The sequence below is a fragment of the Chionomys nivalis genome, chromosome 3 (genome assembly GCF_950005125.1).
Source record: "Chionomys nivalis chromosome 3, mChiNiv1.1, whole genome shotgun sequence".
Lineage (NCBI taxonomy): Eukaryota > Metazoa > Chordata > Mammalia > Rodentia > Cricetidae > Chionomys > Chionomys nivalis.
The window spans coordinates 114,140,926-114,158,541 of record NC_080088.1 but is presented as its reverse complement, the minus strand read 5'-3'; the positions used below and the strand labels follow the sequence as shown (position 1 = coordinate 114,158,541).

Below are 17,616 nucleotides of genomic sequence, written 5' to 3'. Positions count from 1 at the left end.
ATTGGGTGAGGTTTTGTACATATGCAACCCCAGCACTCAGGAGGCCGAGGCAGGGTCCCTGAGAGCCACTAGTGTCCGTCCCCTGCAGTCATTTTCTGTCCTTGGCCTCACTTGGAGGAACTTCGAGAGTCCTCCTGCTTTCAGGGTTCCTGTAGGGAGCCAGTACTCTCGATGGTCCAGGACTCAGAGGGACTCTGCGGTGACATGCAAAACCAAAGTCACTATGCCTTTCCCAGTGAGCTTCCCAGGACACCATCTGCAACATAGGACAGCTAAACACAATGTCCGTCCTACCCTGAAGGAAGATGCTATAATAATGGTTTATGAGAGGCTGAGGCAGGGGGATTACCAGTTCAAGACCAATTTGGGCTATATAGCAAGGCTCTGTCTCAAAACCAACACAAAATAATTATATTGAATTGACAAAATTCCCCTTGTTTTTAATTTTATTTTTAAATTTTACTTTATATGTGTGTGTGTGTGTGTGTGCGTGTGTGTGTGTTAGGAAGCTACTCTTGACTCTTCAGGGCCCTGCACTCATCCAAAGGCAGAAAGGAAGCCTATATCTACCAGAGCACCTGCCATGCTGTGTGTCTTTGAGTAAGTCAGTAGCCTCTCTGGGCTCTTTCTCTACTGCTCAGCCTGGCACTGCGTGCTCCAGCCACTGTAAAGAGGAGAAAAGGGCCAGTCTCCATGGACACCCTCCACCCTCTATCAAACTGAATTAGCTTAGTGATTACTGGTTTGGTTATTTTTAGACAGGTTCCTCTGATCTACAGATGGAGGAGATAGAGACACCAAGAAGTCAGTCCTGCTCTGAAGGACACACACATCAGGCCTCTGTGGAGGTGTTCACCTCTGGCTCTGGAGTGGTGTGTCCCGGGAGAGGCTGGCTAGCAGGAAGTTCCCCCTTGCAGCTGCTGGGCAGTGACTTCCACACTTGGGTTTCGATTTCCTAGGCAAGGCTGTGATGGAGGCGGGGCAGCGAGTTTGGACTCCACTTCCTCTATGGAGTCACACCCCCCTGTAGTGGGGCAGAATCCCCAGACCTGACCTACATGGCCATCCCTCTGCCATTACAGCATTCCTGAGGCCAGCTAGCAAGTATGGGAAACTGGCTGGTTGGCGGGTCATCTGCCAGGCCATCTGGGGGGTCACTTGGGGAGTCATCAGCGGGACCATCCTGGAGGTCGTCCGACGGGTTCGGCGGGTGGCCTGACTTGCCCGCAGTGCCTGCACACAAGCTAAAAGACTTTATCCACGCAAAACTCAAACCCAGTGAAGAATGCCTGAAACTGATAGACCAGGACGTGGATGCCATCTCTGACTTCCTGCGGAGCAGTGAGCTCCCTGTGCGGGGAGTGGCTAAGGTAAGAGCCAGGTTGGAGACCCAGGCTGTTCCCCTCCCCCACCTTCACCCCCCACGGTGATGCTGACCACTGCTCCACACCAGGCCCTGGGGACTGCACTTCCCAAGGTTTTTCTCCCTCTGCGGACTCGAAGGCAGACTGTTCAGGGGCCCAAGCTGCAGTCAGGTCGCCTTCTGCCTGGCTACGCCTCTGGCAGGCGGCTGCATCTCTGTACCACAGTGTCTGGATCTGTAGAATGAGATCAGCCTAGACCCCACTTCAGAGTGTTGTGATGGTGAGACACACAGTGTTCCCAGCAGCACAGAGTCCTGCTGTAATCCGTGCTCAGTAAATTAGCAGGGACTGGGCACGTGCATACGCGCAGGCGCGCTTTGCTGTATGGCATCTTTGACTCGACCTGTGAGCGTTTTGCTTGTGCCGCCGTTTTCATTCTTGTATGGTACTCCAGTGTGCCATGTATTCACCATATTGCAGTTTGCTTTGCTTCCAGTTTGGAGCTAGCGTACCGACACAGACGCAAATTTGTGCCAGCAGCCCGATTTTAAAATGATGGTGACATTTGGGAATTTCACTGGACTTGACAAATGTCACTGCTTGGAGTTACAGAAAGTCCAGACCTCACTACTGCTGCTTCATTCCCTGCAGGGTGGCTCCTATGGCCGGGAAACAGTCCTAAGAGGCTACTCAGATGGCACCCTTGTTCTCTTCATGGGGCGCTACCGTAGCTTTCGGGATCAGAAGCAAAACCAACGTGAACTCCTCAGCGTGATTGAACAACGGCTGAAACAACACAAGAAATATTCAAAGTCAGTGAGCCTTGAGCAAACCCTTGAAGTCCTACTGTCCGTACATGGGCAGGAGATAAGCTTGCAGGTCCTTCCAGCCTTTGATCCTCCATGTGAGTGCTCCAGGAACTGGGGTGGGGTCCCAAACTTTCTGGGAGTACTGGGGAGCCACTTGAGTCCTACAGCCCGAGGCTGTGACAGACAGACTGGCTATTTCCAAAATGGGGCTTGCAAACCCCTGTCTGAGTCACTGTTCTGTTACTGACCAAGACAGCTCTTTCAAAAGAAGAAGCATTTGATTGGGGGCTGGCCTACAGGCTCGGAGGGTTAGTCCCTCATCATCATGGCGGGAAGCAGACAAGCATAGCACAGGAGCAAGCTGAGAGCTTCATATCCTGATCCATAGGCAGCAGGAAGAAAGAGAATCACTGGGTCCAGCAACACACCGCCTCTAACAAGGGCACACCTCCTAGTCCTTCCCAAACAATTCAACTGGGGACTGAGCATTCAAACATATGAGCCTCTGGGACTCATCACCACAGCCCCCAAGAGAGAAGAGCCTCCTACCCTGGGCATATTCTATCTAGAACTTCATTCTCATCTCATTTACTTTAGATAAAATGTTCCAAACTCTTTTTATAGGTGAGTGGGTGGATGAGAGTGGATGGCTGGGTGCTCACTAGATGTGTGGATGGGTGGGTGGATGGATGGGTAGAAGTGGGGGATCGATGTATGTGTAAGAGGACGTATGGATGGATGAGTGGACAGATGGGAAATGGGTGGATGTGTGAATGTATGTTTAGATGGGTGGAAGGAAGTGGGGATGTATAGACAGATGGAAAAGTGAATGGATGTAGGGATGGATAGACAGATGAACGGGGAAACAGAAGGACAGGAATGGCTGGTGGCTATGCTGCCAATGGTAGATTCAACTAGTCAGCCCAGGACTTCTGAGCGAGGGGCTAGAGTGCCTCCATTGTCCACAATTCCGAGGAATTTCTGCATTACTGGAACTGTGAATGAGCATCACCTGACCATTTTCTGACAAGATGGAGATGTACACACACCCACATGACAGCATTCTCAGGATGATGGCCTGAATCAGAGAGCAATGCAAGCTGCCACTGTGGGCCCTTCTCATCTGTTAGGGTTTGAAGCACTTGGTCCCCAGCTGGTGGCACTAATTTGGGAGGGTGTAGAGCCTGTAGGAGAAGGGTCCTTGCCACAGGAAGTGGGTGGCCTGGAATTGAACCTGGAGGGTGGTAACCCCACCCTGCCTCCAACCCCACTTCCAGTGTGTTTCCTGATCCAAGGAGGAAGCACTCAGCGTCAGCTCCTGAAGCCATGTCTTCCCCAGCAGTGACCCAAGAGAAAGCTTTCCCCCACTTCGGTTGTTTCTGTCAGATGTCTCATCCCAGGGACCAGAAAAGTAACTGATACATGGCCCCATGGGTCCCTTTGTCACCGACTCTAAGATCAGGACAGCTAGCTTCCAGGTTTGTTTGGTTGCAGTGGTGAGGCTCAATCGCTGCAGGAAATTATGGCTTCTCTCTTCTAATGCCCAGGGCCTGGTGGCAGGAGACCAGCCCACCCTCTGCTTGCTGCCCTGAGAGGGAATGCTTCACATGGAGCACCCAGATGCTACCACCAGGTGGCGGTAGAGCTGAATCTTCCAAACCCCCCCCCCCCTTAGCCCTAGCTGTCCTAGACCAGGCTGGCCTCAAACTCACAGAGAATGCCTGCTTCTGCCTCCCGAGTGCTGGGATCAAAGGTGTGCACCACCAATCCTGGAAACATTTTTTTTTATTACAAGGAAGCAATAAATGTTGCTTTCTGAGAAAATAAGACCCTACAGAGGGATTCATAAATTGCTCTTTACTATATAAAAATCCAACTCATCTGGTCTACGTGTCCCAAACAGATGAGGTAGGCTGCTGCTGCCATGGTTTCTTTCCCAAGGACTTCTAACCCAAAACTGGCTCCAGTTTATTTAACTTCAGGGCGTTTCTCTCAAGATAATTAACTTGATAGCTGCACTCCCCACGAAAGGTTTATAAGACTTTCATGTTACATCATTGTATAAAGGACTTCAACTGTGCCTGGTATACAGTCGACACTCAATAAATGGTAAGGCATGTGCCCAGCTCTTTCCAGGGTGTCCTTCCCAGGGCTGCTCGCCCCAGGCTGTGCACCTAAATATATTTATGAATGGCAGAGCTCAGCAGGCAAGAATGGAAACTAATTGGCTCAGTGCACCTCCATCCTTCCCCACTCCTGCCACCTCGAGGTGTCCCTGAGTCTCTGTGAGAGGTACCGGTAGAAGGCATTCTGTGGTACAGACATCCGCCAGTCGTGCAGACACAGTTGCCTTCGGTATCACTCTGGGGCATCTGTTTCGCATGTGTAGTTCACTGCCTTGTGTTCTGTGTGACTCCGCTGACCCTGTCTCAGGTCCACCCCGTCCTGCCTTCATGTCAGGCTTCCTGTTAGCTTTCATTAACTACCAGGGAGAGTAGCCCCACTGTTAACCCTCCTGAAGAGCCCGCTACCTTATTGTAGATCAGTCAGTAGACATCTCCCCAGCTCCAGCTGACTCAGACCACCATCAGAGTCGAGCATCCTGCTGTTCTCTGTCAGCAGGCTTTGGTGAGGATTCCACCTCCTGGATCTATCGGGATCTCAAAAGTTCCATGGATCAAGTAAGAGCAGCGCCCGGCGAGTTTGCAGTCTGCTTCACCAGGTTGCAGCAGCGGTTCTTCCAGCCGTATCCCAGGAGAGTGAAGGAGCTGATCCTGTTGGTCAAGCACTGGTATCAGGAGGTAATTTATGCCATTGCCTTGTTTCAAGAGGGTCCCAGGCTGCCCTCAAACTCAGGCTGCCTCTGCCTTTCAAGTGCTGGAATCAAAGCCATGTGCTACCACACCCCACTATGTTACCTTTTAATTGAGATCATTCACAGTAAGCAAATTTTAATAATATTAACAACATACTTTCATCTAATTTGATCTTTTCTTCATCCACAAACCAAAATTGAGTGTTTTCTCAACCCAAGCACCTAGGGGTTGCACAACTGTGGCCCCAGTACTCAAGCAGTGGACGCAAGAGGATCTAGAGTTTAAGGCTAACCTCAACTATATAGCAAGACACTTTAAAAAAAAAACCCAGAGACTGACGAGATGGCTCCACGGTTAAGAGCACATATTGCTCTTCCAGAGGACCCAAGTTCAATTCCCAGCACCCACTTCAGGCATCCCACAACCAGCTTTAACTCCAGGGGGGGGGTCTCACACCTCTAGCCTATGAAGGCACCTGAACTCACACGCACAGACACATATAATAAAAAATATTAGGGTGCTGGAGAGATGGCTCTGTGGTTGAGAGCACTGTCTACTCTTCTAGAGGACCTGGGTTCAATTCCCAGCACCCACATGGCAACTCACAGCCATCTATCACTCCAGTCCTAGGGGATCCAATGCCCTCTTCTGGCCACCATAGACACCAGGCACACACATGGTACATGGACAAGAATACAAACAAAACACCCATACATATAAGTGATAAAAATTTGAATATATTAAAATAATTTTTAAATTCCAATAACCATCACCACTAATGAATCTTAATTTAAAAGAATGTGATGTGTGTACACAGGTGTGAGTGCACATGCATGTGTGTATGAGAGTGTGTTCATGTGTGTGTGTGTGCACAAGTGCATGAGAAATAGTGTGTGTGCGCGGGGGGGGGGGGGGAGAATGTGCCATAGTGTATGTGTGGCAGAGGACAACGTCCAGAAATGAGTTTTCTCCTTCCACTATGTGGGTCCTGGGGATTGAACTCTCTTTATCCTGCCAGCCCCCCCCCTTATTTTCCAACACTGTAAATGGATCATACAGCACACAGGTGGTCTCTTATTTCACTCCGTGTCTGAGAAATCCAGCCACGTCATTACAGAGCAGTAGTTTTCATTCCCTCGTATGTTCCATTCTAGTAACACACCCGTGCTTTCCTCTCTGCTGCTGCCGGGCCCTTGGGTCATTTCCAGGTCGTGACCTCTGTGACTTGCGTTACTGTGGGTGTCCTCTGATATGTCTTTTGCGAACCTAAGCACTCATTGTTCTTGGGTAGACATGCAGTAGAATTGCTGGAGGCCCAGACACAGCCCCAGACAGCATGTACGTGTGTGTCTATATTTGCATACGTGGTCTCTGTATGAAATATAGTGGAACGTACTTATTTAGCTTTAATAAAGAGTGCCAAGTAGATTTTTTAAACCACTCTACTGGGACTGTAGAGAAGGCTCAGTGAGGAAGGTACACGCTGTGCAGACACGGAAGAGCCCACTACCTGTGTAAAGCCAGGAGTGGCAGCCTGTGTCTGTAACTCCGTGTTCAGGAGGCAGACACAGGTGGATCCCCTGGGCTCACTGGCCAATCACTGCACCCGATCAGTGAACCCCAGGTTCAGTGAGAGGCCCTGTTCCAAAACATAAGGTAGAGAGTGACTGAGGGAGACGCCTGACCTTGACCTCTGGCCTCCTCACACACACTCACAAGCACAGCTCATACTCACATGCATGCACACACTGACGTACATGTTCACACACTCACACTTCTGTGCTCACATATTTACTCACACACATTCACATAAACACATTCACGTGCACCCACACTCACACAGCATGTGTTCATGCTCACACACTCATGCACACTCATGCGCGGGCACATACACACGTTCACAATCACACAAACACACAGTCACACACACACACTCACAACACATATACACATATACACATACACTCACACCCGCCCAGGCTTACACACTGTGTCACACACTCACACCCCTGTGAGGAGTGTGAGCATTCCAGGTGTCCCTTCCATCCCTTCATAGGTGTCTGATGGTACTGACACCTTGACTTCCAGGCACGGGGGTGGCATCTTCTAGGCTCCGGCTTCCTGACAGTCTCGTCTTCTCTCCCAGTGCCAGGAGAAGTGGATGACTTCCTCACCTCCGAGGTTCCCCTACGCCCTGGAGTTGCTCACTGTGTATGCCTGGGAACAGGGCTGCCAAGATGAGGACTTTGACATCGCAGAAGGTGTCAGGACCGTGCTGAGACTCATCAAGCAGTCGTCAGAGCTGTGTGTCTACTGGATAGTCAATTACAGCTTCGAGGATGTAACAGTTCGCAATACTCTTCTGTGCCAACTCAGGTCCCAAAGGTACCCAGCTTCCTATCTCTCCAGGCGCAGGTCAGGGCCCCATTGAGAGTGAGTTCTGAGTCCTTGCTGATATGGAGGAGGGGGGGATGAGAATTTGTCTGCAGAGGAGATTCAGTCAGTGCCTTCCACATTCCAAACACCTGGAACCTCACACTCTCACAGGTGCTGTACAATGCCGTCACCTGTGAACATACATCAGCACTCACAACTGCATACACTCACATTTGCATGCACTCATGTGTGTACATAATGTGCATACTCACACATGCAAACACTCGTATTCTTGAATATTCATATATAGCCTCTCATATGTGTGCATTCCCGTGTGTACACTTGCATATGATACATGTTCACACATGTGCATGACACATGTACACTCGTGTGCGCATGCCCACCCTGTACACCCTCTGAGCTGTAGGAGCAGAAGGACTGAGTATGCTGCCACTGTCAAGGGGGTGCAAAGGTCACAACATCTAGGGGTGTCCAACCAAGATCAGCTAGCCTGCAAAGCTAAGCACCCTCTCTTGTTCCCAGATGTATGCACTGCACTCTGCCAATGCTCTCCAGCAAACTTATCCACTTGGACTTGTCTTCTTCCTCCCTCTCCACTGTTTAAAAAGTGCCCCCTAGGCAGAGGCAGGTGGATCTCTGTGAGTTTGAGGCCAGCCTGGTCTACAAGAGCTAGTTCCAGGACAGGAACCAAAAAAAAGCTACGGACAAACCCTGTCTCGAAAAAATTGAAAAAAAAAAGTGCCCCCTAAATCTATAACCTTATCGTTACAGCAGTGGGCAATCCAAATGCAGTCTCTCAGAGCTGGGATGGAGACCCTTGAGGCCTCATTCTCTTTTCAAGCTCCTTGAACCTGCCCATGTACCCTAGTTCCTTATCCACCTTCAAAGCCATTAGTCCAACATCCTCCAGGCCCTCCTCTCCGTGTCTGAGCTCACATCTACTTTTCCAAGTTTGACCCTCACACCTGCCTCTTGGAAGGTCTTTGGGGATCTCCTCATGCTGACCCAGAGCACCTCTCATGTCTGCATCCCACAACCCCTTCAGAAGGCTCTAGATCGCTCCCAAGTAGCCCATGAGGGACCAGGAGAGTTTCTGCTTGGAGGGGGGTGGGCCACGGGAGGTAAGGATTGCCCAGAATCTCAAGAACATTTTTAGAGTATATCTGTGTAAGACAGGAAGGTCTCTGACAGGAAGGTCGCTGCCCACTGTTGGAACAGGCTAGCAGGAGGAGAGAGGTGAGTTTTGGGGTGGCTTCTGGGCAGAGCCCACCAAATCTCTCTCCTCCCCAGCCCACATCACTCTTCGTCACCCCAAGCCATTTACTGGACACGTTCATCAAAGACCTCCTCCAGCCCAATGAAAAGTTCTTGGAGCAGATCAGAAAAGCTGTTAACATCATCTGTGAATTCCTCAAAAACAACTGCTTCAAGGACTCAAGCACCAAAGTGCTGAAGGCCGTCAAGGTGAGCGCCTGCCTGTCACTGTGCCAGCTCTTGGGAGACAGGGAGACAAGGGTGAGGGGAGGCAGAATCTCACCTTCTCTTTCCTCCCTAGGGAGGATCCACTGCCAAAGGCACGGCTCTGAAGAATGGATCAGATGCTGATATTGTAGTGTTTCTCAGCCCCCTGAAGAGTTACGACTCCCAAAACAAGGAGCGCACATTGTTCGTCCAGGAAATCCAGAGGCAATTAGAAGTCTTCCGAAAGACCCAGGAGCTGGAGGTGAAGTTTGAGCCTTCAAAGTGGACGGCCCCCAGGGTGCTGAGCTTCACCTTGAAATCCAGGAGTCTCAACGAAAGTGTCGACTTTGATGTCCTGCCTGCCTATGATGCACTAGGTAGGAGTCCACAGACCCTAACTCCTGAGAACATTCTGGAAAACGTGGAGGGAAAGCCAGGGAGGGTTGGGTAATTCTCTCCCAGTTCTTGCCCAGGCCCCCGGCACCTACCTGCAATTCCACTCTCATGTAAGCAGTCCAGGCAGCCTCAAGGAGCTGCTGGCTCTGTTCTCCATGGTGTTGAGGGGTGGCATATAGTTACAAACAGATCATAGATAACATCCCTTCATTTCCTCCGTGGAGAAGGGAACTAAAGAACAGAATGTAGGGGGATTTGTGAGGTAAAAGACAGGAAATTGGGTGAAGAAAACTCCTCCTCAGAAAGTGTAGTAGGAGCTGCAGGCCTCTTCCCACAGCTCGGCTCCCAGCCGCCTGGCTAGCTTATGCCCCGAAATAACAACACACAAATTGTATTCTTTTAAACACTGCTTGGCCCATTAGCTCTAGCCTTTACTGGTTAATTCTCATATCCTGATCAACCATCTCTAATAATCTGTGTAGCACCAGTCTTACTGGGAAAGATGTCTGACCTGGCGGCTTGCTTCATTGTGTCTGCCCCAGAGAGGAGAGCTATGGAGTCTGAGCTCACTTCCTCTTCTTCCCAGCATTCTGTTCTGTTTACTCCATCCACCTATGTTCTAACCTATGAGGGCCAAGCAGTTTCTTTATTTTTTAACCAATGACCTTTCTCCATCAAGAAAGCCCATTCACAGGTGAGAGATACAGAAATATATGGACAAATGAAAGATCTCAAAGTAGGCTGGGGAGGTGGCTCCACGGTAAGAGTGTTTGCCATTTAGTCATGGGAACCTGAGTTTTATCCCCAGCACCTGTATAAAAAGCCAGGCTCTAGTGGAGGCACACTGGTCACCCCAGTACTGCCTGTGGAGGGGGTGCAGGTGGAGAGAGAAAGGGTCTAGCTGAATCAGATTGAAGTTCAGGGGGAGACCCCGTCACAGTGGGATAAGGTGAAGGATGATGCACTAAGACAGCCAGCACCCTCCTTTGGCCTCTCATGGGTGCGCGCAGACAGGCACATGCACCCACATTCACAAAGCAACTTAGAGGAAAAAGGGTTTGTTTGGCTTACACGTCCAGATCTCAGTCCATCATGGAGGGCCATCACAGAGGGAAGTCAGGGCAGAAACCTAAGGAAGGAACTTGAAGCAGAAACCACGGGGGAATGCTGCTTGCTGCCTCACTTATAGGTTTATCTTAGCTAGCTCTTAATCAGTCAAGGGAATGGTGCCGCCTACAGAGGGCTGGTCCCTGCGTCAAAATCAACTTCTCAGATTGACTCTAGGCTGCTTCGTGTGTTCTCTCTCTCTCTCTCTCTCTCTCTCTCTCTCTCTCTCTCTTTCTCTCTCGCACACACACACACACATATTCTCACACCCATGCACATACAGAGGTCAAGTTACTATATGTGTGTGTGTGTGTGTGTATGTATTTCCTATATTAGAGTTATGAAGACTATAGTATCTTCCACGTGAGTGGTACTTGGGGCCCAGGGGTAATCAGGGTAAAACATTTGCTTAGCATGTACAAGGCTCTGTGTTCAATGGCACTACCCCAAGATAAAGCAAACAAAGCTCTTACCCATTGTTTGGGGCTGGAGCTCAGAGGCAGAGTACTTGCCTAGCATGGGGATCCTGGGTTTGACACATCTCTCCCCAACTGCAAACAAAACCCAGCTGTTTTGATTTCTCTCAGAAAAGAAACAGGAGTCTATATAGAATGGGCTTCAGCCCACTTTTGTCTGTTTGTCTGTTTTCTCTTGAAATAGCAGCTGTGCTAGTCTGCCCCCTATCACTGTGATAAACACTGGCCAAACTGGGTGGTGGTGGCGCACACCTTTAATCCCAGCATTCAGGAGGCAGAGGTAGGCAGATCTCTGTGAGCTTGAGGCCAGTCAGAGCTACACAGAGAAACCCTGTCACAAAACAAACAAACAAACAAACAAACAAACAAAACCAACCACTGACCAAATCATCTTGGGGAGGAAAGGGTTTAGTTCCTCTCACAGATGCGTGAGTCATGGAGGAAAGTCAGGGCTGGAACCTGGCGGCAGGAACTGAAGCAGAGGCCATGGAGGAACACTGCTCACTGGCTTGCTCCCTCTAGATTGCTCAGCCTGCTTTCTTATACAACTCAGGACCCCCAGAGGGCTGGGCCCTTCCACATCATTCATCGATGGAGAAAAAGCCCCCACAGATGAGGCCATAGGCCAGTCTGGTGGAGGCAGCTCCTCGGTTGAGACTCCCTCTTCTCAGGTGTGCCTAGCTTTGTGTCAAGTTGACAGAAAACTCACCTGTATAGCAACACAGCAAATGTTTTAAGCCTAGGAGGCCAAGTTTTCCCACTACTCGACTTTGCCATTTCAATCTGAAAACAGCCTTGGGCAATAGATTTACAAACAGGGGCAACTGGGTCCCAGTGAAACTGTGTTGACGAAAGTGAGAGGTGGACCAAAGATACCTCAGCAACGGCAGTGTGCGAACGAGCTCAGAACTGACAGGAAGGTCTTTCTCCAACACGGAGAAACATCTAGACCTGTGTTCTGAATCCACTGAGAGCTTGAGGTGGGGCTGGAGCTACCAAAGAGCTGAATTTTTGTCTCTTTTCCTTTTAATTATCTCAATATAATCAGCCACAGTGGCTGGTGGCTGCCCTAGTGGGTACCACAGGTGTGTGTGCTACTGTGAAATTACCCAGCACCCACCAGACCATGGAGTCACTATACTGTCTGCATCTTGGATACCCATCAGTAATTCAAATATATATACATGGTTCAAAGGAAATTTCCCCCAGAATGAAATTGCACTTGTCAATATATATATATGATGGATTCATTGGCTAAGGGGGGCTTTTCTCTTTTAGAGGACCCAAGTTTGATTTCCAGCACTAGAGTCTGGTGGCTCACACCTTGTAACTCCAGCTCCAGGGGACCTGGTTCCTTCTTCTGGCCCCTTCAGCCTCTCACATTTGCATGGGTGTGAACACATCACACCCATACAAATAAAAATAAAGTTTTTGAGCCAGGTGTTGGTGGCACACACCTTTAATCCCAGCACTCAGGAAGCAGAGACAGGTGGATCTCTGTGAGCTCGAGGCCAGCCTGGTCTACAAAGTGAGTTTCAGAACAGCCATGGCTACACAGAGGAACCCTGTCTTGAAAAACTACATAAATGAATAAATAATAAAGTTTTTTAAAAACTCACAGCTTTGAGGTCTGTAGAGAGTTTGCCTAACATGCCCAAAACCTGGGTTCAACTCCCATACACTGGCATGGGAGTACTCACCTGTGATCTCAGCCGTCGGAAGGTGGAGTCAGAAGGATCAGAAATTCAAGATCAACTTTGGCTACATAGCAAGTTCAATGCTAACCTTGGCTACATGAAATCCTGTCTCGAAAAAGATTGGTTTTTTTTACTCTGTTACTTACCATATACAATAGGACTAACATACACTTTGCTCCCATGTCAGGTCAGCTGCATCCTGACTTCACCTCCAGACCCGAAGCCTACAAGGATCTCATTGCATTATGTAAATCATCAGGCATCAAGGGGGGAGAGTTTTCCACCTGCTTTACAGAGCTACAGCGCGACTTTATTAAACCCCGACCCACCAAACTGAAGAGTCTGATTCGCTTGGTCAAGCACTGGTACAAACAGGTCAGCCAGACCCTGCTTTGGCTAATGTGGTTGTTGTTTTACCAGCAAGCTAGGATACCAGCTTTGCCAACTGTCCTGAACCCCCAAATCCTCCCGTGCTCGGGGCTGGGCCTCTGTAGGGAAGCTGTTGCTTGTTTAGCCGTGGTTCTTCCGATTGCATTCTACTACTTGTGTATTAGGTCAGACCTATAGAGCCTCCTAACATCAGAGCAATGTGTGGCTTGTTCTGACCTCACACTGGTCAAAGAATTCAGGGGCAGCCAAGTTCTCCTGAGAAGCACGGATGGAAGTTAAGGTTGCATGCCACAGGTTACCAGTGCAGCTGTATGGACACCATGTTGTCTTTCAGAAGGCAACAGGAAGCTGTGGCTGAGACTCAAATCATCATGAGTGGCTGAGGCCTAAGGGACTGGGGAGCTCTGATTTGAATTTCAGCAAGTCACAGGACTCCCTCAAGCACCACCCTTCCTCCCCTCTCCTCCCTCCCTCCCCCCACTAGTCCACCTACCTCCCCATCCCACAGCCAATCTTCCTCTGACATGGCAATCCATGGTACAGGGCTCATAGCTAGCCAGCAGAGGGTCCTATCAGCCAGGAGTTACATTGCATTGGTACACAGGACACCGTGTGTACCACTCTGCCTGCTGCTGAGTCTAGGCTTCCCTAGGACTCAGGGGCTCCCTCTTTCAAGTTCTGTTTCATACCCCTGTTGCCCGGCTGCAACCCAAGCAGTCCATAAGACACACTGGGCCCCTCTGCCTCGCCAAGGTCACCTGACATCTCCACTCTCCCCATCAGTGTGAAAAGAAAATAAAGTCAAAAGCATCCTTGCCCCCGAAGTACGCCCTGGAGCTTCTCACGGTGTACGCCTGGGAGCAAGGCAGCGGCATGGAGGATTTTGACACTGCCGAAGGCTTCCGGACCATCCTGGACCTGGTCATCAAATACCAGCAGCTCTGCATCTTCTGGACAGTCAACTACAACTTCAAAGATGAGCCGATAAGGACGTTCCTACTGACCCAGATCCAGAAAAAGAGGTGCCTGTGCCCCAGTCCCCCACCCTGTTCTGAATTAACCTGATTCCCTTCTGTGCTATTTCTTCCACGACCTGGATTCTTCTCCCCAGGGTCTTGTTCATTCCCAGTGTGAAACTGAGGGAGAAGCTGCCAGAGTAGTGACTCCAGGGAGAAAACCCAACCTGGGGAGTGGGAGGGGCTGGCCAGCCAGAAGGGACTCAGAAGCAGGGGGAGGGAGATGAGGGCGCCCTCACTGCTTTCTTTCTTCTGTTATGTGGAAATGTGAAATGTATGCGTTAGTTCATCTGAGAGGGGTCTGAGGTGGCAGGATATCCCTGAGAAATAGCATTGCCATTTCCAGGCTCAAGTGTGCATACACACGCACACACACGCTCGTGCGCGCGCACACATACACACACCAGTGCTGACCTCCTTAGCAACACTGTATTGTGACATCTTGTGGTTAGGTGAGAGTCTCTTGAAAGGGGTCATCACTACAGTTCACTGTGCGAAGTAAACAACAGCTTTCAGAAGAGTTTTTGGCTTTCAACTACAACAATTCTAGGAAGTTACTTTGACTCTTAAGTAGATTCAAATTGCTTGACCTAGGCTGCCAGGATACATCGTGTCTTTGATGGGAACAGAGCCAGCTGCAAATGCTGAGGCCAGCAGTCTTGTAAACAGTCTTTTCCTAGTCTCTAACTCTCAACTCTCCTTTAGACCAGTAATCCTGGATCCAGCTGATCCCACAGGCGACGTGGGAGGAGGTGACCGCTGGCATTGGCATCTTCTGGCCAAAGAAGCAAATGAGTGGCTCTCCTCCCTCTGTTTTGAACTGCAAAGTGGAGACTCGTGGAAGAGAGTGCAACCGTGGAAAGTGCCAGTAAGAGTGCCCTGAAGAATGTGGATGGCTCTGTCACAAATCCAGTCAGAGGGATTTTCTTGCTATAGTGATTTGGAATTACTGAGCCCCCAAAGAACCAAAAACTGGACTCCAGGAGTTCTTTCAGTCAGTCATCCACCCTGCTCCGGGTACCTAAAGACCCAGATAACTGAGAGTGGGGATCATGAGGCATGGAGAAGGGGAAGGATGGGGCATCTGAGGAAGTAATTCAGCAGAGTTCATTTCCCCAGAACCCACATAAATGCAGGGTGGGGGTGGCAGCCTCCTTATGATTCCAACCTTGGAAGGCTGACTCAACAGAATCCCCAGAACAAGCCAGCTAGCAAAGCTAACCATATCAGCTAGCTCTGGGTTTGATTGATAGAGCCTGCCTCAATAAATGAGGTGGAAAAGTGACAGATGATGAGTCCTCACAGCATCCTGGGGCCTTATACACATAGACATATGCATGTACATACACAAAACATGCATACAAATGACATATGCATGTGTATGCATGCAAACATGCATACACATGCATGCAATACAGAGAGAGAGAAAAACAAAAACAGAAAAAAAAGAGGGCACATAGTAAGTAGGTTAGATTAAAAGCTTCGTTGATGAATTTTCACACTTTTAAAAACCTAGAATTGTCGTTTGATGCCAGCCTGGTCTACAAGACAGGCTCCAAAGTTACAGAGAAACCTTGTCTCAAAACAAAAACAAAAACAAAACAAAACCCTAGAATTGTCACATGGTCACCTGTAGCTTTGAAAGTGGCTACCAAGCAAGGGGTAAAACTGTACTGTTGAAGGTTGGAATTCCCTCCCCCTCCACCCAAGATACACCAGGCACAGCCTTCCAGGCTACCCTCCCACAGGCAGGCACACTGCGTTCTTCCTTCTGTGCCTCCTTGGCACTGTTGACTTCCGGGGACAAGGTGAGAAGGCTGTACTGTGCATTGTGAGATGCTGAACACTGTCCCCAGACTCGCCTATGTATTTCCCAGTTGGAACCTGAGACATTGTGTTGTGTCTTCTGGTGAGAGAGAGTTTTGTTGTTGTGTTTCTCAAATAGCTTTTCCAGATTCTTTTCTGGAGACAGGTTCTCACTGTGTGGTCCTGAATGATCTAGAACTCACTCTGCAGACAAGGCTGGCCTCAAACTCACAGAGAGATTCACCTGCCTGTGCTGGGATTAAAGGCGTCTGCCACCACACCCTTCTTTAAACCCCCACCCCACCTGTCTTTTTCTCCCCAGGTAGTACAGACCCCAGGAAGCTGTGGAGCTCATATCTACTCTACTGTGGGTATCTGAGTTGGAGTCCATCTCTGGGATGAAAATGCTAGATGAAGCCTCTAGAGTCGACTGACCATTGATTTAAAGACTCAGGCCATGTTACAGAAGGGAGCGGGTCCAGTCCTCCCTGGCTGGTCCTCACCTCTCTCCTGCACTGCCAGACGACTCTGCTTGAAATCAAGACTTCGGATCTGCCCCCCCTCCCACCCCAGGGTCTCACATTGTGGACAACCCTCTGTACAAGTGAACTTCAGAGATGCTTGCCCCCAAGCAGCGTGCTGTGTTCCTATTCTATATGTTTTTTCCCTGTTTCCTTCTCTCCACGCCTCTCTTCAGCTCCGGACTCACCCTGTGTCACCCAGGTTGAGCCCCTCCCTTTCCCTTCATTTCCAGCAGTCCCTGTTAGCTCTCAGACTCTCACTGCGTCTTTGCTGAGCTCTTCCCTCCATCCACAGGCCTTCCCTGCCTGTGTGGATGCAGAGGTGTCCAGCCCAGCAGCCAGCCAACCCTCTCCCTCCACCACTGCTGCTAAAACAGAAATGTAAACAACATGTACCCCTCCTCCTAAGGTCCCGGGACAAACCAAGGTCTGAGGAACCAAGGAATTCTTTGGGCTTACCTGCAGCGTGTGGGTGAGGGGTCATGGGCGGGGCTGAGGTGACTCTAACTCGGCTGTACTGGAATGTCCTCATCCACCTGGAATGGTGGCTTCCCCAGGGCTGCCTAGAGGGTACCCTGTCCCCTCCTCTTTCCCCTTATATCTTCTAACCCCTCCCAGAGACCACGTGTAAATAGAGCAGAGTAGCATACAGCTGGTTGGAACTGGTTGTTGAATTCTCAAGTAAGAGTCCTTAACCTTCCCACACCCCTCTTCCAAGGGGGAAGACGAACAGTCAGCTGGCCCAGTTGTGATGTTCTCGGACGAGCCGGCTCAGGTCGACTCCTGAAGATGGAGGTAGTTTGTCTCGGAGGGTAGTTCTATAGAAAGCTTCACGCCATGGCTGGTTGATACCTCCTGCCTTAGCCTTGAGAGCTGCTCTACCTTCTTGGCTGCCCAGGGCCCTCACCCCAGCGTTTCAACTCCATTGATGCATAAGGGCTTAGCCCCATGCATCCCAGTGCAAAGGTTGTCCCTTCTCTCCCTGGCTCTGTCACACTGAGGACCCTGCCGGCCTCTGTACCTTCTCATCATAGAACCGCAGCACCCAGGGAGTTTACTTTATTTAGTGGGTTATGGAGGGGAAAGAGGGAAGGGGTGAAGAGCAGAGGTGGGGGGGAGAAGGGAGAGACAGAACTGCCTCTTCAAGCGAGAGAAAGGACCCAGACTGGAAGCTGAAGATCAGCTTGCCCAGAGGATGGGAAGGGGTGGGAGGTAGGGGGGGTGAGGGGTGGGTATGGCTTGTCTCTTAAAGGGACAGAGCAGACCATTACACTTAGTGCAGTTTCTCAACCTATGGGTCATGACCCTTTGAGGTCAAAAGGCCTTTTTACAGGAGTAGCTTAGGGTCACCTGCATGTTG

General features: G+C 50.0%; 1 protein-coding gene across 1 annotated transcript; it reads left to right on the top strand.

Moving 5' to 3' along the window:
* Positions 1-1,001: 1,001 nt before the first annotated feature.
* Positions 1,002-17,039, top strand: LOC130871418 (2'-5'-oligoadenylate synthase 2-like). The gene is made up of 11 exons (XM_057764750.1): positions 1,002-1,370; positions 2,016-2,268; positions 4,796-4,974; positions 7,136-7,374; positions 8,338-8,452; positions 8,677-8,850; positions 8,942-9,224; positions 12,711-12,898; positions 13,697-13,935; positions 14,635-14,797; positions 16,058-17,039. Exons 1-11 carry the CDS (start codon positions 1,107-1,109, stop codon positions 16,112-16,114), a joined length of 2,154 nt encoding a protein of 717 aa, XP_057620733.1. The 5' UTR covers positions 1,002-1,106; the 3' UTR covers positions 16,115-17,039.
* Positions 17,040-17,616: the final 577 nt, after the last annotated feature.

Coding starts and splice junctions, on each gene's coding strand:
- LOC130871418 (XM_057764750.1), top strand. CDS start 1,107: ATGGGAAACTGGCTGGTTGGCGGGTCATCTGCCAGGCCATCTGGGGGG. Junction 1,371..2,015: donor CTGTGCGGGGAGTGGCTAAG/GTAAGAGCCAGG, acceptor CATTCCCTGCAG/GGTGGCTCCTATGGCCGGGA. Junction 8,453..8,676: donor AGGCTCTAGATCGCTCCCAA/GTAGCCCATGAG, acceptor TCTCCTCCCCAG/CCCACATCACTCTTCGTCAC.